This window comes from Nestor notabilis, unplaced genomic scaffold (genome assembly GCF_000696875.1).
Source record: "Nestor notabilis isolate BGI_N333 unplaced genomic scaffold, ASM69687v1 scaffold9436, whole genome shotgun sequence".
In the NCBI taxonomy this organism is placed as follows: Eukaryota; Metazoa; Chordata; class Aves; order Psittaciformes; family Psittacidae; genus Nestor; species Nestor notabilis.
The window spans coordinates 51,155-77,347 of NW_009932375.1; the positions used below are offsets into that span (position 1 = coordinate 51,155).

Here is a 26,193-nt window from a genome sequence, read left to right on the forward strand (position 1 = left end):
GGTTTAGGATATATTGTTTGTGATCCAGAAATACTTAGAAGTTATTAACATCAGGGAAAGCAAAGAAATGGTTGGCAAGAGCAGCTACTTGTCAGTTCTACTGGTGTCCTAAAGCCTGGCTGTCTTAACTGGTATTTGGAGTGGTTCAGTCATGTCTGCAATTACTGGACACCTCTATTTATCACTAGGCAGGTGGGTTTGAAGGGCTGGGTCTGACTGTGTGATGGAACTTCTTTTGCAGCTGGACCCTGAGCAGGATGCCTCCAGAAGAGGCTTGCACAGTGCTCAGGAGAAGATGGCATACTCTCTGGTGTCAGTGCCTGAAGGAAATGATATCTCCTCCATATTTGAGTTGGATCCTACCACGTTGCGAGGAGGAGACAGCCTTGTCCCCAGGTACAGCTAAGCATACAACCCTGCTCTGGAGGTTTCTTTTCTGTCTCCCACTATTTTTCTTTAATCCTTTAGAATTAAGATTCTTTCTCACATTAAAACAGAAATGCTTAACAAGTGCCTGAAGTTCCACTTCAGTACTTTACAATGGAGTTACGAGTAACGGAACACCATTTTACAGATGGCAAAATAGAGATTGACTTCCTTGCCAGTGAATAAACTGGGACTAAAAGCCTTGGGTGCCCTATCAAGCCACTCCCATGACCTGTCTCTGTTATGTTAGCTAGGATGTAACATCAGGTATTTAGCACTTCATTTTCTGTTGTTTACGTGTCCGTGCTACTGAAAAGGTGCTGTACCCTGCAAAGATGCTCAGTCTGCTTGCAGGCTCTGGGCTGTCTGTTCCCACTGAGAAAGCATGGCACATTTATTCCATCTAAGCAACTGTCCGAATCTCCAGATACTCTTAAGTTAGCAGAAGTTATCATGGCCACCAAAAGCAGTGGTTCTGTCTGCCTCCTCTGTCCTTTGGGCTGTCATGGTTGTGTGGAGAGAGGAGATTGTACTGCAGCTGAGAGACTGGTTTTTGTCCTGGACTAAGGTGCTCATCTGGCTCTGCCTTGACATCTTTATTGAAGAGCTGGTACATGCATATTAGTGTTATTGCCAGAAGTGTCTGAGAAAAGAGTCTGGGACTGCTGTCCCTGTAGGGCTAGAGAAAATTGTTGCACACTAGTCTCATGATCTGATCTCTTAATGGACCTTTGGTGCTTGTATAACATCGACTAGCTATACGAACACTCAAAAATTTCTCAGTTTAGAAAATGTAAACTAGATCTCAGTGAGTTATGGGCTGAAAAATAAGGTAAGGGAGAAAGCTCATGGATTGGATCCTAGAATGTGAGGGCTTGAAGAGGCTTAATTTGTTACTGTGCAGCAGCTGTTACACAACAAAATACAGACGTAGTTCTGTTTTACAGCAGAATCTATTTCATTATATAAGACTACTTCCTAAATTAAATTTATAGAATGAAATAAGGGAAGAAGAGTCTTACTCCAGTTATGGTATGCAGGATGAAGATGACACTATTATTCCCACTTGTTCCTGGCAACATCTTGCAATTTGAACAATGCAAAGATTTCCCATCTGGGAAACTGACTCATGCTTTGAAACTTTTGACTTTCTTTCAGGAACTCTTACGTCAGACTTAGACACCTTTGCACCAACACCTGGGTTCACAGTACCAATATCCCTATTGATAAAGAGGAGGAGAAACCTGTGATGCTTAAAGTAAGTTCTATTACTTTATGTAAGCGCATCCATTGATTCCTCTAGTTTAATTAAAGTGCTGTTTGCATAAGTTCCAGTCCCTTGAGACTGCGGGGTTTGTCAAACAGCAATCAGTGTAACAGTAATGAATAGTGCCTACCCAGAATATTTTATCTTAAGGACTAGGTTTTCATGGTAGTTTACTAGTTATGCTGTTCCATTTCTGCTGTGCTACAGTTATCACAATGAGGATTTTTTTTTTCCACTGTTTACAGCAACATTTTGCAATCTCACCTGATATTTCTCTGGGTTTAGGAGCAGCTTTGAGCTCGCACAGAGTGGTACTGTTCTCTAAAATTTTGATTTCATCAGTAGTCTCATACTGCCAAAGCGGAGTGTGGCTTTTCTTCCGCTTTATTATTACGGAGTATGTGAATCAGTGCTTTGTTTTCTGCCTTGTGGTTTAATGGTAAAACTTCTCTGGGTTTCAGATTGGTACTTCTCCAGTGAAAGAAGACAAAGAAGCTTTTGCTATAGTACCAGTTTCCCCTGCAGAGGTTCGGGACTTGGATTTTGCAAATGATGCAAGTAAGGTTTTAGGTTCCATTGCTGGCAAGTTGGAAAAGGGAACAATAACCCAGAATGAAAGAAGGTAAGGAAACAAGATAATGTTGTTTTCTTTATTCAGTAACTGCCTCTCTGCAAATTTTGTCTATGTATGTTATTTTAGGAGAGGGATTTGGTTTCTTAATGAGATTTTTAAAACCAAAAAAAGCTGATGGTTTTATTGCTGACATGTCCATAGTGGAGGTTCTCAAGCCTATTCTGTCAAGCCCTGCCTGTTGCTTTGTGAGATGGGAGCTTGAGAACTGTTGTTGTGAACTTGGAGGAATAATCCACAGCATACCTTTCCTGATGGGCTTTGCAAATTGAGTGTGGGAATTTATAATCCACCTTGTGAAGACTGAACATATGACTTCTTGCAAATCCTCTGACAATCTGTGGAAAGTATGTGGCCACACAAAAAGAGCATGGTTGGCTGTGTAAAACCAGGGCCCTGTGCTTCTATAGCCAACATCTTGTATTTGGCCTTGGGAGAAATTATCCCCCGATTACTTTTTTTTCTGGCAATTGAAAGAACTGCCAAATAGAACTTGGCAAGTGTATAGTTGCCCTAAAGTGATATGATTGTCTTAGTGATGCTGTGGTTTAGCTATTACAGTAAGGGGATATAGCAACAGGGAGCATTAGTTCCTAATTTTAAGCTCGGTACAAACCTATGTGCTTTATCCAGTCTCTGAGTCACTCTCTAATTGATGTTCTTTTTCTCACTTAGTATTTTGAAATCTATACAAACTTACACTGGTGTTGTTCTTTTAACAGACAGTTTGTAGTCTTGTATTAACAACTTCTGGATTTCCTGTAGATCTGTTACCAAATTATTGGAGGATTTGGTCTACTTTGTTACTGGTGGAACTAATTCTGGGCAAGATGTTCTTGAAGTGGTATTTTCTAAACCTAATAGAGAACGGCAAAAGCTGATGAGAGAACAGAATATTCTAAAGCAGGTAGGCTGCATTTTTCTCTAAACACTGCCTGCAAGAAGGCTGTCAGAAAAGAGAACCTAGTAATAGTGAGCCTGGCCAAATTATTGGAACCAAAAGATCCTTTGAGTTTCTAGCTTGCAGCAGACTGCAAACATACCACTGCTAGAATTAAAAACTACAGAATATGATGTTAAGATGATTGTCATGGTTTAAGACATTTAATAATGTCTTCTGTCCAGGCTACTCTACAGCCAAGGAACTGGGTAACTATAGTTGTGTTTCTGATGTGCTTTTTAGCAATTTAAAGACACTGACACAGCACACTAATTTTTATCAGATGAAGACAGTGTCTCATGAGATTTTTACCTTTGTTTTTTAATAAATCTATAGATTTTCAAGTTGTTGCAAGCACCATTTACAGACAGTGGCGATGGCCCCATGTTGCGGTTGGAAGAGCTTGGAGACCAGCGTCATGCTCCTTTCAGACACATATGCCGGCTTTGTTACAGAGTGCTGAGACACTCTCAGCAGGATTATAGGAAGAATCAGGTTTGAAATATGTCTGTACTTTTCAATGGCACTGACACTGTTCCTGTGCTCCAAAAAAATAAAGGCTGCATCCCATTAATTAAACCCTGCTATGCTGCGCCGTGATTGTACAGTCAGCAAGAGATTTTTGGGTTGCTCAATTTTACTCTGTCTGGCATTGTTCATCTCTGTCAGACAGTATCTGCAATGTAATTAGTACCAGTTCTAAGGGGAATTTAGGAAAACAACAGAATGACTAGCTGTCAAATCCAGGTGAATTGTAAGACTTTCTTAACTCTTGCATACTACAAGCTCCATTGAAAGTTGGCCTGTGAATTAAGGCTGATAATTTACCATTGCCATTTATTAAGAATAAACTCATATCAGATAAGGATGAATGCCTTGGTGGGGTCTAGCCCGGGAGGGAGAGAAGTTAAGATTATCTGTCAACACTTGCTTTCTTTGGAAACACCAATTTGAATCTAATCTAGTTCACTGCTTGAGATGTTGATATTGACAAACGTATTGCTGTTTTCTGTTGTTGATTATTTTCTTAAATTCTGAGAATTAATTACACCACCTTTCTTATTCCCTCTCTGTTTTGAAGGAATACATTGCAAAGCAGTTTGGCTTCATGCAGAAACAAATTGGCTATGATGTCTTGGCCGAGGACACTATTACAGCACTGCTTCATAACAATCGCAAGCTCTTGGAGAAGCATATCACAGCTGCTGAGATTGACACTTTTGTTAGTCTTGTGAGGAAAAATAGGGAGCCCAGGTGAGATCTATGTTTCTAAGTATATGGTTACCCTTTTCCTCAACCTTCTGACGAAAATCTGTACCTGCCAACTTGCTAGCAAGGAAGCACAGCTAGTTCACTTCTATTTTGGCACTCACCATACCTTCCCCCTCGGGCAACAGTCTCGCTCTGCAATGTTAAAATGGAGTTCTGAATGTTTTCTTTCTGAAATGTAGATTGCTTCAGTCTAGATCTTAACAATGATTGATACCCTTTTGGCTCACGTTTTCCAACAGGTTTTTGGATTACCTCTCAGATCTGTGCGTTTCCATGAACAAGTCTATTCCAGTGACACAGGAGTTGATTTGTAAAGCCGTGTTGAATCCAACGAATGCAGACATTCTCATTGAAACTAAGTAAGTTAATGCCTTTAAAGATGCTTTTCCTGGTGTGAAACAGAAGGAAGGTGTTTCAAAGCTGAGAGCATTGCTGGCAGGTCTAGAGAAAGCAGTTGAGTATATGTGGGGACCTATTCAGAGGAAATGGGCATTGATGGCAGCAGATGTCTGCGATGTGTGTTCTCACTCCTGCAGTCCGAAATTTTTTTGGATAACTCGCATTTGATCAATGTAGACAGACTGCAGGAAGGTGTGCAGAGCTCTGTGGGCCTGATCCTCCTCTGGGCTTCAGGCTTTCGTCCGTAAGCTGTCTGGAGTGAGCAAGACTTCTTGGGTGCATGCCCACTGAGCTCGGCTCGCAGCAAAGCAGAAGCTGATGCATCTCTGCTCACCTGTTTTGTCCTTTGTGGTTAGGATTTTGGTCTCCAGCTCTTAGCATTGCACTGTCATTGCTGAAGCATCATAGCAGGCACCAAATCCCAATTATCTCCATGAAGATGGGTTTATTCAATATGTGGAATAGGGCATAGATAATCATTACCAAAATATTGCAAGAGGGAAGCAGATCTCTGTCAGGTAGCATTTCAAGTACAAGTGGATGAGAGTATTCTTTCATACTTAATTCTCTTAATGAAATCAGAAAGGCTATGTTTATTTCACCAGTATTTAAATTTGCTACATTACTTACTTGTTCTTATCCTTATGTATTTATTTTGCCTTTTTTCAGATCTATGATCTTTTTTTTTTCCCTGAAGAATTAAAAGCCCCCAAAACCTTTTTAGTTTCAGTACCTGATGTGTTTCTAGTTATTTTGCCACATAAACAAAAAGAAGCTGACATTTATTGGATACAGAACTAACAGATTCTTAGGTATTTTTGTTTACCAAATCCTTTCCTAGATTAAATCATCTTTGAACCAGTTTTCCTGTAAAGATGTTTTTGAGAGTCAGTCAGATGTGTCTTTATCTTCCTTGTTTCTTAACTGCTAGCATGGAGCTGAAATGTTAGTCTTTTTAAGGCTGAGTCAGCCTTAAGAGCTTATACTCTTAGTTCATTCTAACCTAACGCTTTAATTAATAAAAAAGTTTTTATATAGTAAGCTGCTACTGCTGAAAGAGTAAGATACCCTGCTTTTACTTTGCGGAGTTGAGGAATAAAATGTTTTTCTGTATGCAGGTGAGATAAAATTAGTTACTTCTATATCACCAGCACATTTTAACAAGTGTCTTGAATGTTCTCAAAAATCTGCATGGTTCTTGGCAGTTTGTAATCTAACCTAACTTCCTTCTGGCAGGCTGGTCCTCTCTCGATTTGAGTTTGAAGAAGTGTCAAGTGGAGAAAATGCCTTGGAAGTTGGAGAAGATGAGGAAGAAGTGTGGTTGTTCTGGAGAGACAGTAACAAGGAAATCCGCAGTAAGAGTATCAGAGAGTTGGCTCAGGATGCTAAGGAAGGGCAGAAGGAAGATCGGGACGTGCTCGGCTACTACAGGTTAACAGCACGCACAATTGGCTAGCAAAGTTCATCAAGGCTGTGTGGGGAATTCTTTGGTGTATAGGATGTAGTTGGTTTGGGAGTAAGGTTACTGGTTGCATGGACAAAACAGCCATTAGAGAGCAAGCATGAAGTCTCTCTGAAGTGAGAGCTAAACGCGCAAAGTTATTTGTGGTAAGAAGTCCAGTTATCAACATGAGCAAGTTTTAAACTGTTTAAAAATTAGTTGAGGCTTAGAATGCATTGAATTTACACAGCACTTAGTGCCTGTACTTGTGCGTGGTTCCTGATAAGGTGTTTTGAGAGAAGCCTGTGTGGTGACTGTTTAGGTTACCTATATTCAGATGGTAGTTGGGGTGAACAGCCGCTTGAGGGAAGAATAGGATTTGAGTGTGCCTATGGCTTTGCTTTTGATTTTAAAGGAGTCACTGCTGTTCATTCTGCCTTCTACATTTCTTTGTAAGCTCAAAGCCTTTAGTGGTCCTGTAGTTCTCAGCAGGACAATGAAGTTATGAAAATGCCACAAGTTTGGTTTGATTTATGTGCAGTGCTCTCTTGTACAGCTTAAGCTGTGCTTTTAGCAGTTTCTAACATGAAGCGATGTTTCCAGATGACTTGACAAGACACCAAGTTCTTGGCGTGGTGTAAGATCAGGTTTCAGCCCAGACCAAATTCCTGTGTCTGGGTTGTAAACTTCTGAGAGTAGTTTTACGGACTCGATTGTGGTGCTGCAGAAAGTACAAGTGGATTTGGTTTTTTAACAGTTATCTTATTTTGCATTATCTCTTCCACTGAAATGGTCTTGCAGAAGACTTCATAATATGTATTTCTGAGCCTGTTGGAAAGCTGAGCTCAAAGGGAGACCACTTGTTTTAAATAGAATTGATTGTGTTAATTACTTTTAGTCTACATTATATACTTGTGAACATACTTAAAACGAGAGGTTAGAACACAGTTTGGTCAAATTCCCATGAGGAGTGCTAAGTGTGAAAAGGAGTCTGCTCTCAATTAAATGTTAATTTCTTTGGGAAACCTCACAGCTGACACTGTTCAACACAAGCCTTTGTGAATACTCATGAATGTTGGACATGTGTTTTTTGTCTGGGGGTTAATTAATCAGTCTGTTGAATGTGCATGACTTTAAATACCAGTTGCTTGCTTTTAGTTCATGGACTGAAAATCTTAGGAATTAAGTTTAGTTTTTCCTCTACTAATTCCTTCCCCAAAGGGAGCAGAGCTCAGTAGTTGTTTAATCAGGTACCTAATTTTTAATGATTCTGTAGTCCATCTAGGGTTTTACTTCAGTGAACAACTGTGGCTCCAGTAAAAGATGTTTGGTCTTATATAGTGTTTAGGCTGAGTTGCTCTAAGTGTTCTTCAGGTTCTTCTGTAGCTTTCCTAAACAACATTACTTAATTCTATGTAACTCTCAGAATAAAAAGAATAATTATATTTTCCCACTTATCCACTATGCTGCCTTTTACTAGTGTTTGAGAAGGACTTTATTCTTTCCATAATAAGTATTAGCCATATTACTGGAGAAAGTAAGATTGATTTTGTTAATACATAAGAATATATCGGTACTACACCCAGTGGACGTTCTGGAAATTAAAGTGTAAGCTGTTTGTTTATGTATTTCTTTTCCCCTGCAGATACCAACTAAACCTCTTTGCTAGAATGTGCCTTGATCGACAGTACTTAGCCATAAATGAAATATCTGGCCAGCTGGATGTAGACCTCATTCTCCGATGCATGTCTGATGAAAACTTGCCATATGATCTAAGAGCATCTTTCTGCCGGTTGATGCTTCATATGCACGTTGATCGTGACCCCCAGGAACAAGTAACACCAGTGAAGTATGCTCGTCTGTGGTCTGAAATACCTTCTGAAATTGCTATTGATGAGTAAGTAGTTGCTGGAATGGTGTGGGAAAGGAAATTACATCACTTGTGATGTTTTTTTAAAAACAAAACCAGATCAGCTCTCAACTCCTGCATTATTTGTGCTGTTTCTGATTAAAAATTTAGAAAAAATAAGAAGCACATGATGTATTCAAACCCCATAGTTTCATTTGCCTGTTATGTTTGCTGGAGAGAACTTTCCCGAGAACAGAATAACCTTCCTGCGTGTCCGTGGTATAAGCTGTGAGGTAGGAGGAGGTTGTCTTCAAAATGCACAGTGATACTCTGGCTCTGATTTGGATGATGTGGCAGGTGACCTCGCCCTTGGGGATGAAAGCAAGGGAGGACCGTGTCATTTTTCCTCCTGCCTTATGTGATTAGAGTATAGACTTTTCAAGGCAGATTGTCCATACGGTTGTTTGCACAATCAAAAGCAAAACCAAAGGGGAAGATGCTGAAACAAGTAATGAGCTGGAGACAATCACATTCCCTAACTTCCAATGGAAGATACTCTGATACAGTAGTGAAAATCCTATGCAAAACCACAGCTAGGCTGGAGACATGATTCCTTGACCGTAGGCTTGTATTAACTCTTTGTAGTACAGATGATTTAAAATCTATACTACAACTGTTTAGAACTCAGTTTTTCAGTTGGAGAAAATGACATTTAAAATTCATGTTAAATGTTAGGAATTTGAGTCTTGTCAGTATTAGTAATGGTATTTAATGGTTTCTTGGTTTTCCCTCCCTTCTCTCTTTGCTAGCCTAGTTTGCCGAGAGAGATGCAGTAGATCATATTCGACTTTAAATGCCAAAATAGAAAAACAAATGGCTTCAGCTCTGGCAGAGGCTACACAGTGATACGTGATCAAATGGGAAAACAAAAGTAGTTAGTGAAAGTTAGTGGGGATTCTTTTTCAAATACTCTGCATGTGCTGAGAAACACACCTAGAATTTTGTATTATGAAAAGTTAATTTCTACTTTGCGTATATATTGGTTTTTACTTGGAAGAAAAATAGCATCCACAGTCAGCATCTCTTGGCCACATCCATTCTCCTTGATGTTGTACATAGCTTGTCATTGTTTCCACCAAAATAATGAGGGTTTCTTTTTTCATTTATTGGGACAAAGTTCTCTTTTTTTTGTTTTCCTCAGACATTTTTAAATAGTGCAAAATGAGCATATGGGATAAACCAGCCAAAGCCAGGAAATTATGGCGTCAGCTTCCTGACTCCCTCGTTTGGATAAATTATTTAACAGCCTTTAACTCTTGTTAGATTTTGACAAACCAATGCAAAATGGTGTCGGGGGAAAAGAGCCCTGTGTATTTGCATGCTAAGTTTTGTGTTTTGTTTTGTTTTTTGTTTTGTTTTGTTTTTTTCCTCTTCAGCTATGATAGCAGTGGAACTTCCAAAGATGAAATTAAGGAGAGATTTGCACAAACAATGGAATTTGTAGAGGAATATTTAAGAGATGTGGTGTGTCAGAGGTTCCCTTTCTCTGATAAAGAGAAAAATAAGCTCACTTTTGAGGTAGTTATCCAGTTCTGATTTTATCCTTTTTTTAATTATTATTTTTTTTGTGGAATGTTGGTACTTTTTTGCCAAGACCAAGTAGATTGACAAGTAATTAGTGAGTGCTGAGCCTGAGCAGGCTCCTCCTTTCCACTGTAGGCTTTTCTCTGCGTGCAAGCAAACCCTGCTGAAGTTTGTGAGTTTGCAATGATAGTTCTTGAAATACAGTTAATGAATGTGAGCTTATGTCTTAGATTTGCAGCAGCTTTGTTTACTTTTTGTGCTCTCAGTGTTATTGCAAAGTCAAGCTTTACTGAAATAAATAGTCTCAGAAACTAAACACTATTTCTGCATGCACAGATAGTCTCTAGAGCTTAAAGTATTACTCAGGAAGAGAACTGTAACTTACTGACCTATTAAAGTTGTCCGTAAATAAAATGTAGCAAATGTATGCAATAGCATTCCCTAAATAACTATTAATTTAAGAAAAGATGTGATATTTCTTTTAAAAGAACAAACCCAATGTATTTGAGGGAATATATTTCCGGTAATGGGACTATGTTAAATATTTGCAGTGTAAGTGAAATTATTATGCGTGGATCTTGAAGCAGTGCATGTGGAGGACTTTTGGGGAAGCTTCATAATGTGGTAGCAATAAACTTCAGATGTCTGATTTGGTTGGTTTTGGCTTTTTTTTTAGGAGAAAACCATAAAAAACATCTTTACATTCCCTCTAGTCTTGACCTATCTTACCTTTTTTGTAATGAGACAAATATAACATGATTCTACCTATAGAATATCAAATGCAGATACAGGCATTGCAATGTCTGTAGCAAGTAGGAAACTTTCTGATAAAATGTACTACTGTACAGTCTTAGGGAATTGCAAGATATTTTAGGAATATGACTTATAGCCAGGTTCTTGATCTTTTCACTGTGTTAAGACAACTTGATTGTGATAACAAAATACTTAGTATTAATCAGGCTTTTTATTATTATTTTGGTAGGTTGTTAACTTAGCCAGAAATCTGATATATTTTGGTTTCTACAACTTCTGTGACCTCCTCAGACTAACCAAAATCCTCCTTGCTATATTAGACTGTGTGCACATCACTACCATCTTCCCTATTACCAAGATGGCAAAAGGCGAGGAAAGTAAAGGTAAGGCTGAAAAACGATTGGCAGAACAGATCGTTCTTTGGTAGTGTCTAGTTCATCTCAAAATGTCAATGTGGGTTTGGAATCTTCTACTTATTTCTGTCCATGGCTTGGTTGTAAAGCTGACTAATGCCTAAATGAAACAGGGGGAGGGCAGGGAGGTTCTGAAAGTACTGCAGTACTTCTGTTGACTTCCATGTGTTCCAGGGATTTAGGTGTCCACCTCGCTTTGTTTAATGTTGAGACAATTTCTCTTCATAGGATGTCAAGGGTCCTTGCCCTATTAATGCAGTCCCATTACACCATCATAACCATACCTGTTTACCTACCTCTCTGAAGGGAGCAATGTGATGAGGTCAATCCATGGAGTCGGTGAGCTGATGACCCAGGTGGTGCTCAGAGGTGGTGGGTTCTTGCCCATGACTCCACTTGCTGCTGCTCCTGAGGGTAATGTCAAGCAGACTGAACCAGAGAAAGAGGACATCCTGGTAATGGACACAAAGCTGAAGATCATTGAAATACTTCAGGTACTAACAATGGACATTAATGTAGCATCTTGTGATGTCTTTAATGTAAGTGTTAATATAGTGCCTTGCTGCCTTTTAACTCATTTCTGCCTTATATGTGCCTTTTAAACTGGTGAAGCATTACAGGGGTGACTTTCAGGCATGCAGCACTCAACTCATGTATGACAATATTATGCCATTACTGAAACAATAGGAATAAATTTTTAGTAGATATCTGTAAATTTAGTAATGATTTGTCTTGCTGATGTGGAGCACTCATTTTCCACCTTAATGTCTTAGTAATTTCCCCAAGTCTACAGGGCCACCTTGCAAAGTGCCCCAAGGAAGGGGAAGACTCCTCTTTGCACAGCCATCAGCCTGAAATGTTTTTTTAAGCATGCACATTTTACCAGCCTTGCTGTCTCTTCCATCTCTGGCTTTTCTCACTTGTTTACTCCTAAGTCTTTGGGACGCAAAGAGAAAAGTTGGTTTGGGGTGTTTCGGGGTTTTGCTTTTTCTTTTGGATTTCTTTTTTCTCCCCCGTTTCCTAGCACTTCCTTGATCTAGATGTTGCCACAAAATTGCTGCGCTGAAATCCATCTTCTTTCAGTGTAGGAGTCCCTTTTCTGTTTGGTAACTTTATGGGCAAGTTCATGGAGGCCAGAATGCTGCAAAAGCTTTGTGGGCGAAAAGTATGCGAAGCAGCAGGAAAGCCTTGGTGTTCCTTCCCTGTGCCCCCGTGGGAGGCTTCGCACATAGCTGGGTTATGCCCTGCCCCTCAGCAGCAGATGCAGCACGTAGGGGAGGTTTGATTCACTTCCTTTCACCACTGCTAATTTTAGTTAAAGCCAGAACTTCTCTTATGGCCTGGCATGTGCAATGGGATATTTTAGTGTGCCAGTATTCCCCCTGTTCCCATGGTCTGTTAAAACTGGCATTTTCTCCTAAGTCTGAGGGAATTCTCAGTGTTCTTTGCATTGTACCACTTTCCTTAAGAGGGTGGAAGACCACTGAGAAGGTGGTCTGTGCTACACTGGAGGTTTCACTGGCACTAGCTAATGCCACCCAAGGTGGTGGCTGCTGCTCTGCTGTGCTTGTAGCAGCAGCCTGGCTCTTGGCAGCTCATGTTCAGCTTCCTCTGCTGCAGAGCCCTGGGAGCCAGCATGAGGAGGATTAGATTCTTGCTGGTTTCAGAACAGAGATAGAAATGCTGCTTTCCTTTCCCAGGGAGTAGGGTGACGATGCCTGCATTGGGCAGTAACAAGGGATCGAAACTCTGCCAAAATCTTCTCTAAGTATTTATTACTGTGTGTATATCATCTGCTCATTGAAATAACTGAAAAAATAATACTGTATTATGGGTATTTTTAAGAAAACATTTGCTATCTCCTTGCCAAGTTAAATCCACATCTTTACTACACTGATCTTGCACTCATTGGTAGCACTGCATTATGTGCAAATTGTACATGTGCTGGAAACAGACAAGCTAATTCAACTTTTTTACTATTCTGTATCATCAGTTTATTTTGAATGTGAGATTGGACTACAGAATCTCCTGCCTGCTTTGTATATTTAAACATGAATTTGATGAAAGCAATGCCCAGATGTCTGAATCGCCCACTGGAAGCAGTACTCAAGAGATGTCAGCTAATGTACCAGGTTGGTTATTTTGCAAAGATGAGTTTGTGTGGGTTAGGGAAGACTCTTTAATTTTAGAGGTGCTATGTCTATGTGGGTAATTGATTCAGGCTCTTGCTTTGGCAGGTGAATGGTCCCACTGAAGCAGAGTACCCTGCTAGCAGTGGGAATAGCGAGTAGGCATCATTTTGATGTACCCCAAACAAAACCCAGAATTGATTTTTACTCTCTCCTACTTGTTTGCATATGTAGTGTGACCAAGAGCCTGAGATGCATCCTTTAAAGAAAACCTGAAGTAAACGTTATCATGTGTGTGATCTGTTACCAACCTCAAATTAAATCTTTTCTATTAATGTTTCTGGGTAGAGGAAAAGGGACCACAAAGTAATCGGATTTCATCCATCCCTTCCCTCTGTCCTGATGCCACTACCCAGCCAATGTAGATGCCCCCCTCCACCCCCCAGTTTCTCTTTTCCAAAGGTATTGTAGGAAGGCAAGACACTTGGAGGTGTCTCTATCTCAATGCTGCCAGACAAGGGTATGAAAGTAAGCCATTGAGGAGCTTGTCATGTCCAGTGTTGTTCTTAATTGAAAGCAGTTAGGGGACTGGGTAGATGGGGTGTTGTCAGTTGCTATATTGCTTTCCAGGGGAGAAAGTGCCCCATAGTTAGGACCTGTACCATGTAGGTATAACTGGGCTTTTAAAGTGCAGCTTATTAGATATCAAACAGTGTTTCTTCCTCAATTTGGGGACTGTATCTAGATGCGAAGGAGAAAGATAAGGAAAATGTGGTTTAGATGTGAAGTCTTCAAAGGGAGGAGACTGTTTCTTTTGATCTCACTTCAAAGGGATGTGTTTACTTTTTCCTTGGGCTGCCTGTCCAGCAGTCCCTGGGATTCCAGGGTGTTGGAAACAGGGCTGGCAGGGAGAGCAAGAGCTGTTTCTGTGAGCTGAACTTTGGAAGACAGGGGGTAAACATTTTTGGCAAGGATGTAAAATCCCCATGTTCTCTTTCAATTCCCCTTTGCAAATCTTTGTGAAATATGGAGAGCTCGTGTCTGTCTCACAACTTTCATTTTTTGATCTTGGAATATTGGTCATTGCTCATGTGATAATATATATCTTATACTGAAAAATGCAAGGGCCTTTTTGTCTACTGAGCCAAAGGGGTATCACTGTCATTGCTGAATTTATTATGTTAGAACTTCTCAAGGCTGAAGTTTGGCATTTTTTGCAGATAGCCCCTCTAAATGTCACCACGTCCCTTCAGTGTCCTGGAATGATGGTGGTGCAATCTAAAAATAGGCAAGAGAGGAATAAGGCTGGATGTTGCTGAAATTAGTACACACTTTAATTTGTGAGCTGGGAACAGGTTAATTTATTGTCTTACGTTGTCTTAGCAGGCAGCTTCAGAAATTTCTCAGTGTTCCTTTCAGCTTGTTATGACCCCCTTGCTTACACTTACATCACCACTTGCCACTTAAAATGTTTTTAGGCTGCAAAAACATCTTTGGTGCAACTCTGACATATTTGTCTTGTTTATTTTCTCAGGAGCTCTAGACTTTGAACATATTGAAGAACAAGCCGAGGGGATCTTTGGTGGAAGGAAAGTATCTCTTCACTAGTGCTAATCAAGGGACAGCTCAGGAATTGCCAGGCTGCAGGTCTTAGGGCTCCTGAGGGAATTGCAGTTGAAAGTAAGGTAGTAACTGGGAAAAGGTTGGAAACAGCTGCCACGGTTACTTAGGCTTCATTTTCCTGAAATGCCTTTGATACAGCTCAAAGTAAAGTCCTTTTGGATTAAAAGCCACAGATAAAGGATGTAAGGGTCCTTCACTAGAAGGGTATTCATGGGACGGCTTCACCTGCATGGGTGAAGGTCAAGTTGGAGGATGAGTGCATCTTGCATCTAAGCTGAATGCTGCAGTAAAATCTTCAGTGAAAAGGTTTGTGTAGGCAAGGCTTTGGATTTCTACTGACACAGATACATATTTAGCCATCCTTTTTGTATAATGCAGCATTAAACTGCACATAGAATCGTAGAATCATTTAGGTTGGATAAGAACATCAAGTCCAGCCGTTAATCCGGCACTACCAAGTCCACTACTAAACTGTGTGCCGAAGTGCAACATCTCTACATCTTAAACACCCCTAGGGCTGGTGACTCCACCATTTCCCAGGACAGCCTGTTCCAATCCTGGACAACCCTTTTGGTGAAGAAATTTTTCCTAATACCCAATCTAAACCTCCCCTGAGGCAACTTGAGGCCATTGCCTCTTATCCTATAGCTTGTTACTTGGGAGAAGAGACTGATCCCCCCACCTTGCTACAACCTCCTTTCAGGTTGTATGCATGACAGAACAAAGCAAGCTGTACCTTCCATACCTGCCTGCCTTCTGGAGCAGCTTATAGCCTTTCTTAAACCACAGATCAGCAAGTTATCAACAAACTCCAAGTACTTGAGCTTGTCCTTAAGCTACTCAGAGCTGCAGCTGTATTCTGTAAACCTAAGATAAGTGATTCCTGAAATGAAGGTAGAAGGGGGAGAGAGAGATTTACTTAGAGAACTATAACAAGAATTTTTAATGTAAGTGTGCAGACTCAGAAGCAGAATGCAGAAAAGATTCAGGAAAACAAACAAAAACCTATGAGCTTCTCATGCTCAGAAGAGAGGTGCAGAGGAGAGAGGAGGATTTTGTGTGCTTGACATAATTAGCATTGCAACCTGTATGCTGAGGTAGGGGTTTGTTTCATAGTGAGGAAGGTTAGTACCAGGAACGGGCAAAAAATATTAGAGCAATACGGTGAGGCTGACATAGGGATAAATATTTTGGCACAGTTTGACACAAAAAAAGTTTAAGTTGGATAATGTAAGCTGAATGATCCATGATTAGATTCTGGAATAGCCTCCCTGTTAAGCAGGACACCAAAAACCCCCAGTGTGTCTCAAGATAGCACTCAATTGGATTAATTTCCCCATTTATTTAAAAGTAAAAAAAGAAAAGGTTTTCTGCCACCAGTGATTGGACTTAAGAACCTGTTGGGACATTCAGTTTAGTATGCTAGTTAACTCCTACACTCTGTTTTCAGTGAGGAGAATACACCACTGGATTTGGATGATCATGGTGGCAGAACGTTTCTCAGAGTTTTGTTGCATTTAACAATGCATGATTATCCTCCCCTGGTGTCCGGGGCACTTCAGCTTCTCTTCCGGCACTTTAGTCAGAGACAAGAAGTCCTTCAGGCTTTTAAGCAGGTATGTGTGTGTAGTCAAAGCGTTATTCCTGCTCTGAATGTATATGCTGTAGCTAAAAACAGTCCTTTTGTGCAACTAATGGATTGCATTCATGTAAGGTTCAACTGCTTGTTACCAGCCAAGATGTTGACAACTACAAGCAGATAAAACAAGATTTGGACCAGCTGAGGTCTATTGTGGAAAAATCGGAGCTTTGGGTGTACAAAGGCCAAGGTCCTGATGAGACTATGGATGGAGTGCAAGGTGAAAATGAACACAAGAAAAAGGAGGTAATTAAGCTGTGTTTGCACAAATTCACGTGTTAATATTTTATGAAGATGTAAGTTTCCAGAACTGTGGCAAAAAAGATCTTTCTAGTACACTGCACAGCCTGGTGAGGCTATCTGTGAACTTGGTCTAGTTGATGCCAGTTAGTCTCGTGTGGAAACTGTTGAGGATTAGCAGCCACTGAAGTGTCATCGTTAGGCTCTAACAGAGCAGTTGGTTTGGGTTTGCTCTCACTCTCAAATTGTGTCCTTTCGGCACCGACAGATTGTATGGGCTTTGTATGGTGAAAAGTACCACAAATAATGAAAGGCCAGAATTGTAACTGTTCAGGTGATACATTTTGAATCATGGCACTGTGATTAAATGACAGAACAGTGCTTTATCTGCACCTGATAACATGGGACTTTCTTGGCATACACACCTGGCTTAGAACTAATTAAACACCTTTTGCCTCCATATAATTTGCAATCAAATAGAAAAGACTGGTTGAGGGAATTCAAGAAATAGTCCCTGGGTTATGAACATCTATGTTGGAAGTAATCAAAGTAACTTAATTGTTGCTTTTGCGGTGCGTAGTGAGGCACCTCTTGATATCTGGGCAATGATGGTTTAATAATAAATAGTAAAGACAGAGAGAAAGTAACAAGTTTTTTGTGGGGAGACTTGATTACAGGCACAATGTGACAAGCACACGAACGGACAGGAGGTTGCCATGTCTGAAAACATCCCACCCTCATTTGTTATAGAGGTCAATGTGACTTGACAGGATAATTATATGGTTTTTTCTGAGACTGTCTAGAGAGCTGCAGAATGACACTCCTTTCCAAGAAGAAAGTGGGCACTATCCTAGAATGGTCCTTTTAGCCTTCATGAAGGCAATAGTATAAGTTACTAATAAATTGTCTGATTTTATCCTCAGGAAGGTCACAGCAAGTCCCAAAAGCCTGAAAGTACTAGCAGCTACAACTACCGTGTAGTAAAAGAGGTAAAATTTTGCTTCTTGATAGTGAAATGGAAGTGTAAATGAGTAAAACAGCTCTGGAGAGCTGCAGCCAAAGGGAGGCACCCAGGAAAGTCTGAGTCACTCTTCCTTTGTGGAAACTATTTGCTGAGTAATAACATATCCCAACTTGAATGAGAAGCCAGGAATGTAATAAGCACGATGTGTATTCTTTCCTTAAGAATGGATTAATGAGAAACGCAACTTTTTGCTGCTCTTTCAATGGTAACACAATATTTTTATTGTTAAAGGCTACAAAGTAAGTAAGTGGAGAAGCTATTTAATTTGCCCTGTCCTGAGTTCCTTGCACTCAAACCCACTGTGCTGTTGAGATTTGATTTGATCTAAAAAAATACCAGACCAAGAGCATGCTTTGGCATTGGTGTGAGCTAATGGTCTTTCTGTGGTTCTGTACTGTGGAGCTGCATGATGGGTTATCTTGACAAGGCTGAGTTATGCAGGACCAGTTCTGGTCAGAGATGCCAAGGATGGTGCCCAGACCAGTGAACTGTTTCCCTTGCCGGCTGGTGCAGGGCTGTGATGAGTGCTGTGTCCCCTAGAGGGGTGGTGAGGAGAATGGTGGCTGCTGCTTGAGGGGGCAGCAGATGCCATCACTGTCTTGTGTCCCCACATGTCCCCATACCTCTTCTCCTTTGATAGCTCAAAACCTGATTTTGCTGCCTGAAGCCATTCTGGTCCATGCAGATATATTTTTCACTGTTGCTGCTCTGTAGCAGCCACCTGACGTGCTCTGAAGTATAACCCAGAATCTTGGCTCTAAAGCAAGTCTCCTTTCCAGATCCTGCTGCGGCTCAGCAAGCTCTGCGTTCAGGAAAGCGCCTCGGTCAGGAAAAGCCGTAAGCAGCAGCAGCGGCTTCTGAGGAACATGGGAGCTCACGCGGTCGTGCTGGAGCTGCTGCAGATCCCTTACGAAAAGGTTGGGTTTCTGTACGGCTGTCACCTTGCTTCATGTCATGTTGATGGGCATTTAATACCTCCTGAGAACCTTCTACCTTTATATTGGATTCACAGAGGCTATTTTATACAGCCTCATAGTCTATGAAATAGTCACACTTCAAAAATGACAGGGAGCTTATACAGGCTTTGTGTCTTTGAATATACAGTGTTATGTGCTATTCCCTGAAGAAATACTTGTCCTTCATAGCTCAGAGTAAGACCAAGGCTCAACTCTCTCAGCTTTTCATGCAAGGTGTGTTCTGCCTTGAATTTAAGTTGTGTTGGTGGAAGCAAGACCCTCGTTGTTGCCATGAGGTAGGTGTATGACAGCCATCCTGGGAGCACGAAGGGAAATGAGGTTGCCTGGTCCCCCAGGGATTTATCATCAGGTCTGACCTGTAGTTGGACAGATACCCTCCAAGTTGTAGAGTCCCAGACGGCCCCTTAGAAATGAATACATAACTGGATCTCCAGGTGTGGTTGGCTGTTTATAACTAGCCATATCAGTGTGCCATGTAATGTCAGTGGTGCAGTTTGAAGCTCACTTTGACCAGCTGCTGTACAGTTTGAACTTGCACAGCACTGCATTGTGCTGACAGAGCACACCCGAAGTTCATGTTGGCTGCCCATTAGTCACAGGTGACAGGTACTCATCACTGCATAGGTGAGGGAGCTTTTAGCATTTTCCCAGTCACTCTGCTGTCCTCTGTTCGAAACTCTGCAGGTTTCTGAGAACCAGTAATTCTAGGCAGTAGCTTTGATTAATGTTAAGCTAAGTCTCATGCTGTCTTGCTTCATATTTTGTTAAAAAATCAGCAGCAAAAACATTCTACAACACCCCTTGTCACCTTTCTGTCCCATGCATGTGGATAGATACCGGACAGGCAGTGGGGAAGATGTTTTACCCTTGGAAATATATGGAACGCCTTAAAAATAAAAGCAGACACTAATTTTCCAAACTGCATTTTATACCATCAGTGGACTGGTTATCCACACTGATGTCAGAGGAAAGGCATCAATTCCTGAGCTGTACTTGGAAGCATGCAAGTAGTGTGCAGATTCCAGTAAATATAAATTGGGCTTAACTGTTGCAATAATAACTTTCCATCTCTTCTTTGCCATGAACTACCTATCTGTCGCTGCTCAAATGCAGTTCAGTGGAACATGGCAATTTTCCTGTGTAGCCCCAAGGTGATGATGTGTGGTTTGGCCAATGTACTGGTATGTTCAGAAGTGTAAAAGTGACTAAAGCACGTTGCTGGCAGGCCTGGCCATGGAGTATGCAATTTTAGAGAATAAACTACTGTAATTTCTATTATGGTCTTTATTTTTGATGATCTTTAAAACTGTGAAGCAGGCCAAACTCATCCCTAATGTCTCTGAACTGGGTGGAGGTTTGTTTTTACTTCAGGGTGTGAGAGACGTGACAGTTCCCTTGGAGAGCTGGAGCTGTGGCTCATGCAGTACTCACCTGAAAGTGAACCTTCAGATTCTTTTTAACCCCATCTTATATGTCATGCAATCACAGGCTGAAGACACAAGGATGCAGGAGATCATGAAGCTTGCACACGAGTTTTTACAGAACTTTTGTGCTGGGAACCAACAGAACCAGGCATTGCTGCACAAACACATAAACCTGTTCCTTAACCCAGGGGTAAGAATAACCTCATGTCATGATTTATTTTTTTTTCTAGCAAGAAAAGAGAATGGATTCTCTTTGGTGATTGCCTCTGGGCCTATTCTGATGCAAGATTGGTTTAAGGGGTCACATTCTGTTCTCGTTCTAAAGCCTGGAAAGCTGGCAAGATCTATTTGTTCAGGACCAGTATAGAAAGTTCAAGAGGCTGAAGAGGACTGAAAATAGTCTTAGATACAAGCCATTGTGTTGAAAGATTATGTCCTTAGAAATGTTCTTTTCAGTGCTGCACTCTGCAGGAGCGTTGACTTTATCCTGACCCCTGTGTGGGCTTGGTTGGTTGTTTATTTTCTGATGTATTTCTTTCATCCCCTCCATTAGATTCTGGAAGCAGTAACAATGCAGCACATTTTCATGAACAACTTCCAGCTATGCAGCGAGATTAACGAACGCGTTGTTCAACACTTTGTCCACTGTATCGAAACGCATGGCAGAAATGTTCAGTACATAAAGTTCCTGCAGACAATTGTCAAGGCGGAAGGAAAATTCATTAAGAAATGCCAAGATATGGTAATGGCTGAGGTGAGAGCTGCAGAGATTTGCAAGGTCTGAACAGAAGTTTTCACATACCATTTGGTGAAAATGACAAATTGATCCTCTCGCTTCTGGGACTGCCAAGAAGCTGACAGTTAGCTCTCACAATGCAAAAAGAGCATACAGCTACGAGAAAGCACAGGCTTTTTTGTGACCGAAAGCTCTCTGAGCTCTTCACCCATAGGTATAAGGAGTGGTTGCTTCATTAATGATACTTAGAATTTCCTTTCCAGGGTTCTATACAGCAGCATGTAGGTGGGTTTATGAAGCAACGGAGCCTTTCTCTAGCAAAACTGGCTAGAAAAGAAACAATTTAATTTCATGATCACTGATGAAGAAGGAAAGTTTTAGCATGATAGTCTTTTGATGGGGATTTCTTATCTTACCAAGACGTACATATTCAGGTGTTTAAGTACTGAAGGGAGGACTAATTTGAGTGTCTTCAGAAATTTAGGTATGTAGGCAGCTGGGAAATTGGGCTGTCGGGGTAGAAGGGAGAGGTGAGAGAAAGGTGAATAAGTCCCTTTAAGCTGGATTTTGGATGTAATCTGACGGTGTATTTGCAAGACTGTTTGGATTTTTATTGGCCTCCTCAGCAGGGGGAGCCCAAGGATCAGGTTTGTCAAGCTCTGGCTTTTGTCGGTCATACGAGATTGATCCAAGGGCTGCCATATTTTGTTGTTCAGTTCAAAAACGGGTTTGTGAGCTTCCCAATGCAAGATAAATTTGAGAGATGCTCAGTAATTGGCTTCCACAGGGGTCAGCAGCTGCTGAGAAAAGGGGGTGGCCTTCTGCATTTTAGCTAGCTGTTTGCCATAAGCCCTGCAGGAGGGATAGCCCCAGATCCCTCTACCTGGGTGCTCAGAAGTGCCCGGCCTCAAACAGGTCTTGGTTTGCTCATTTTCCTTCTCTTTATGGAGTTACAGGAGGACTGAATTGCTCTGAAAACATAGCCATCCGGGTCTCAAATGTGACACTGATAGAAATCTTCAGTGTGTGACTTAACATGTCACCTGCTAGCCTTGGAAAATTGATGATGTTTGTTCGGAAGGGTGGAATTACTGAGCCCTGCAGTCCTCCCATGCAGAATGCCCCTGGGGCATTCCTCTGACCAGGCAGCATGTTTACAGCTAGCTGTATTAAAAAGACAGCTGAGGCAATATATGTGAAATAAAAAAGCACAATGGAAAGTCACAAGCTTCTTGGCACAACTTCTGTCTAAGCAGTCAGTGGGATTGACTTTGAACTCAGAAGTGGTAAATTCTTTAAGAGAAAATGTCATACTTGAGCTCTCTATCCCATGAAGGCAGTGCAAGAGGAATGCCCAGCTGACATGGTGGGCTGCACGCCTTTTAAGTGTCTAAAGAATAGCTAATCTGGATTTGCACTCTAACAGTCAGACTGCAGATTAAGGGAGGATGCTGCACTGAGATCCACGGGCTTTGATCTGCTGATGGAATGTTTCTCTTTCTTGGTAGCTGGTGAATGCAGGAGAAGACGTCCTCGTGTTTTACAATGACAGAGCCTCCTTCCAGACTTTGGTGCAAATGATGAGATCAGAAAGGGATCGGATGGATGAAAACAGCCCTCTGATGTACCACATCCACTTAGTAGAACTGCTTGCTGTGTGCACAGAAGGCAAAAATGTCTACACAGAAATAAAATGCAACTCCCTTCTTCCTTTGGATGACATTGTTAGGGTGGTAACCCATGAGGATTGCATACCTGAGGTGAGGGCTGTTTGAAGGCACTGGCCTATATCTATTTGAAATGTGCTGACTTTGGGTGAGAGAGTTTTGATGTTGCTGAGCCTGGCCAGGGTAGGGTGATGGTACAGGTGGACAGCAAGCTGTGAGCAGGGAAACTGGATTCCTTCCCTGGCTCTGCTATCAGCAACCCCCGTCAATCTGGATAGTTAAATCCTTTTATTCTTGTTTCCCTGCCCTTAAAATGGGGATGCGATGCTGTACTTGGTTATTTTATAGGGTTCTTGAGGCAGAGAGGTTTATGGAGTATGCTGCTAACCTTGAACAGATGGTTCTGCAGAGCTGGAAATGATTATTATGCTGACGTTTTGTCTGCAGTAATCCTGGTGTTTTTTATTGGATGATGTCTTGCTATTCATGGCATTAAATTTCACCAGTGCTTAAATAAAAGGAAGAAGTAGAATTGCAAATTATTTATATAGCAGTTTTTATGTGACATTATATTCATTCATAATATCATTCAGGTTTTTATTTTCCAATGATAATGTTTTTTCCCTACTTTTAGGTCAAAATTGCATATATCAACTTCTTGAATCATTGCTATGTGGACACAGAAGTAGAAATGAAAGAGATTTACACCAGTAATCATATGTGGAAGCTATTTGAGAACTTCCTGGTTGACATCTGTCGGGTATGGTTTCTGTATCTAGGAACTGAATTCAAAAAAGCTTAAATGAACCTATTTAGTACAGAGCAGTAAGAATAAGACGTAACAGTGCATCAAGGCAGTAAGTACCCTGAATACTGTGTTCCTTCAAATTTGTATGTGCCTTATTTCCTTACGCCTGTGGATTTCATTAGTCATATTCCATGGAACACATTAATATTTTCCTTTTAAAAAGAAAAAAAAACCCAACCCAAACACCACCAGACCAACCCTCAGAAAAGCCCCACAGCCTGCTCCTTTTTGTCTAATGCCTTTTTCTGTTCTGCCACCTGGCTTGCTTATTCTGGCCAGGATATGTGAGCTCCTTCCCGAGCAATAGTCGACACTTCTTGGCAGGTCAGGACAAATTTTTTCCAACCTTGGCATGTGTTTGGCCATATGGCTTTTTGCCTGGGATTCCAAGTATTTCCCCATACGAAAGCATTGCACCTCAGTCCTCCCTATTCTACTACTTTCTTTTCTCTAAGGCACTCTTTTTTTCATCCCTCCTAAACATGCTATATGCCAACACACCAAAACAGTAATAATGTTGGGCTTGTGCTTTGGTGTGTGCTGGAAATCCAGAGATCCAAGTGTCATAAATACCATTGTAGCATGGAATTGCTGTGACTAGAGCAATGTGAAATCAAGAATCCCAGTCTGTAACACTTGTTAATCTACCTTGGTTGAGCTGTGTCTGACCTAAGAATGAATTGTCTTGCAGGCTTGTAACAACACCAGCGACAGAAAACATGCTGACTCCATATTGGAGAAGTACGTTACAGAAATAGTGATGAGCATAGTCACCACTTTCTTCAGTTCCCCATTCTCTGATCAGAGCACTACTCTGCAGGTAGGAAAATGTGAAGGGACAGAAGAGTGAAATGATGCTGCCAATGCAATTATGTTCATTCCACTTTGGTTCCATTTACCAGTTAAACAGAAACACATGTGTTTGTAGTGCAGGAGCAAATATGTATTCTTCATGATCAGGATGTTTCTTTTGCTGCAGAAGTGGAAAGTTTTTTAGACCAGAGTACAAACATTTTTCTAGAGAAGCTGAAGTGTCACATTACTTCATTAGTAGATTCAGCTTTGTACTACCACTGAGACCACACAGGTCTTTTGGAGAGAATCTCAATGTGTCATTAGCAGGTTCTGAGTGAGAAAATCACACCATGAGTAGGGAGATGAAGGTTTTTAACCCTGTTTCTAATTGCAGATGCATCTAAGGGCTCTGGTCATCCTCTTAGCAGCCATGGATCAGAGTACAGTTGAATAAGATGATGTGGGCAGGTGTAGGAAAGCAAACAGCAATTTTGCTCAGTGGTAGTTTGTCATATCAGCTGCCTAGCAATGGTAAAACAGTAGCATAGCAGCCAGGAGTTCTCCAGAGTGCCATAAAGAAGGAAGATAAAGCTTTGGTGGCAAGCTTTCCAGACAGGAGCGTTGCATTACAGAGGGTGCGAAGGTGCTTGTTTAAAGAAAGCATCTTTTTATAGGAAGATTCTGATTTCCTTTAGAAACATTCCAAACCCAGAAAATCTCCATAAGCTTTAGTGTGTTTCATTAAGCTAAGTATTTTTTGTTTTGGTCTTGTTTAGAAGTTGGGGAAACGTGGAGAAGCTTGGAACATTGGTGAGGTGACAGAAGGTAGAGATTTCCACGGCAGAACAGCAGTGTCAGGATGTTGCCCTAATATTTGTATTGCAGCACAAAGATAGCATCATTCTTTTATTCATAAATAACTTTTTGGGAGGAGTGTGGGTGGAGTGGTCAGGTGCCTGGCAGGTCTGTCAGAAGTTCAAGTATGGTAGTTGTTGAAACTTGATGCAATCTCATCATGCCCAAGGCAGTTGTTCACAGTACGAACTCCAGGTCTGTAATTGAATAGAACTGGCAGCACAGTAGGAGGCATCTGGTTCCCAAAAGTGGCCTTAAAGGCTATCTGGCAATTTGATGTCATTCACTAGTCAAAGAAGCCATGTTAAGCCTTTGGATCATGGTGTGCTGCGTGGGTGACTGCACTGCTCTGGGGAAGTGTCCATGAAACTGATGGATGACTGTGCATCAGGTAAACACTTTCTGCTCAGTATGAGCAATAATGTTGCTGCTTTTGCCTTACAGGCTACCTGTATCTCTGTCCCTCCTTGAGTCAGGCTGTATACTTAACCCATATCTGGATGACCAGTGGTCAGCCTGATCTAACCAACTCTTTAGCATTCAGCACAGCTTTGCTTCTCATAGGCTTAGACAGCCCTCCTTATTCAGACAAGGAGATAGTCACACTGAAAGCAAGAGAGCTGCGTTTCAAATTGGCTCAAATACTCATAAATTGCCAAACTGTGGGTATTGCCTGTGAGTGTGCAGAGAGCTGCAACAGCTGTGTTTGGGCTGAGCAGCTTTATTAGGCTTGTGTCTTAACACACACAAGCCTGAGCAGTCCAGCAGTTGCTTTGCTCCTCATGTGACTTTACAATGTCAGCCACTACTGTGGTATCAGCCTTCATGCTAGTTTGTCAGTTTATCAAAAGAAAAGAGAAATTGAGATCAAGTTAGCCTTGCCCCTGGAACTTTGCCCTTTTCTCTTCCCTCTGTGGCATATACCTTGGCTGTCATGCTTTTAATTGTCATCTCTGAGCGTACAGCATTGGAATACACTTCTTACCATCATATTTTAGCCATCTGTTAATTTTATGTCAGCACTTTTTCTTTAGTTTCTCAATCTCTCCTTCCATCTAGCAGGATGAAGTAACTTACTTCTTTTTTACCATCTCAGCTGATAGCTTTGTTTTTCTGCCTTACCTAGATTCATCTTTCCTCTACATCTCTTAAGTTAAAAGCTCTGTTTCCCTCTCTTTTCCTGCCTGTCACGACTCTTGGCCGTAACCAGGCACTCTCCCATCTGAGTACAGCCCGTTGGACCACCTAGCTGGTGTACATCACTGGGTGGGAATTTTCCCTCCTGTCCGAGCTGCTGCAGG

The 26,193-nt window shown here is 41.3% G+C and overlaps 1 protein-coding gene across 3 annotated transcripts in view; it reads left to right on the forward strand.

Annotated features, from left to right (window-relative positions):
* Positions 1-26,193, forward strand: part of ITPR1 (inositol 1,4,5-trisphosphate receptor, type 1) — a 162,941-nt gene that overhangs the window by 48,794 nt on the left and 87,954 nt on the right. For 2 of the 3 annotated variants that reach the window (XM_010016353.1, XM_010016354.1), the window contains 23 exons: positions 242-396; positions 1,585-1,684; positions 2,155-2,315; positions 3,090-3,231; positions 3,601-3,759; positions 4,346-4,518; positions 4,776-4,895; positions 6,172-6,366; positions 8,022-8,273; positions 9,662-9,803; positions 10,792-10,945; positions 11,282-11,469; positions 12,969-13,107; positions 14,639-14,697; positions 16,182-16,343; positions 16,442-16,612; positions 17,530-17,595; positions 18,410-18,547; positions 20,096-20,221; positions 20,585-20,785; positions 22,276-22,527; positions 23,069-23,194; positions 23,934-24,062. In XM_010016353.1, coding sequence (XP_010014655.1) covers positions 242-396; positions 1,585-1,684; positions 2,155-2,315; positions 3,090-3,231; positions 3,601-3,759; positions 4,346-4,518; positions 4,776-4,895; positions 6,172-6,366; positions 8,022-8,273; positions 9,662-9,803; positions 10,792-10,945; positions 11,282-11,469; positions 12,969-13,107; positions 14,639-14,697; positions 16,182-16,343; positions 16,442-16,612; positions 17,530-17,595; positions 18,410-18,547; positions 20,096-20,221; positions 20,585-20,785; positions 22,276-22,527; positions 23,069-23,194; positions 23,934-24,062 — 3,510 coding nt within the window. Of the gene's footprint in view, positions 1-241; positions 397-1,584; positions 1,685-2,154; positions 2,316-3,089; positions 3,232-3,600; positions 3,760-4,345; positions 4,519-4,775; positions 4,896-6,171; positions 6,367-8,021; positions 8,274-9,661; positions 9,804-10,791; positions 10,986-11,281; positions 11,470-12,968; positions 13,108-14,638; positions 14,698-16,181; positions 16,344-16,441; positions 16,613-17,529; positions 17,596-18,409; positions 18,548-20,095; positions 20,222-20,584; positions 20,786-22,275; positions 22,528-23,068; positions 23,195-23,933; positions 24,063-26,193 lie in introns of all 3 variants that reach the window. The other variant, XM_010016352.1, reaches the window with a different exon arrangement.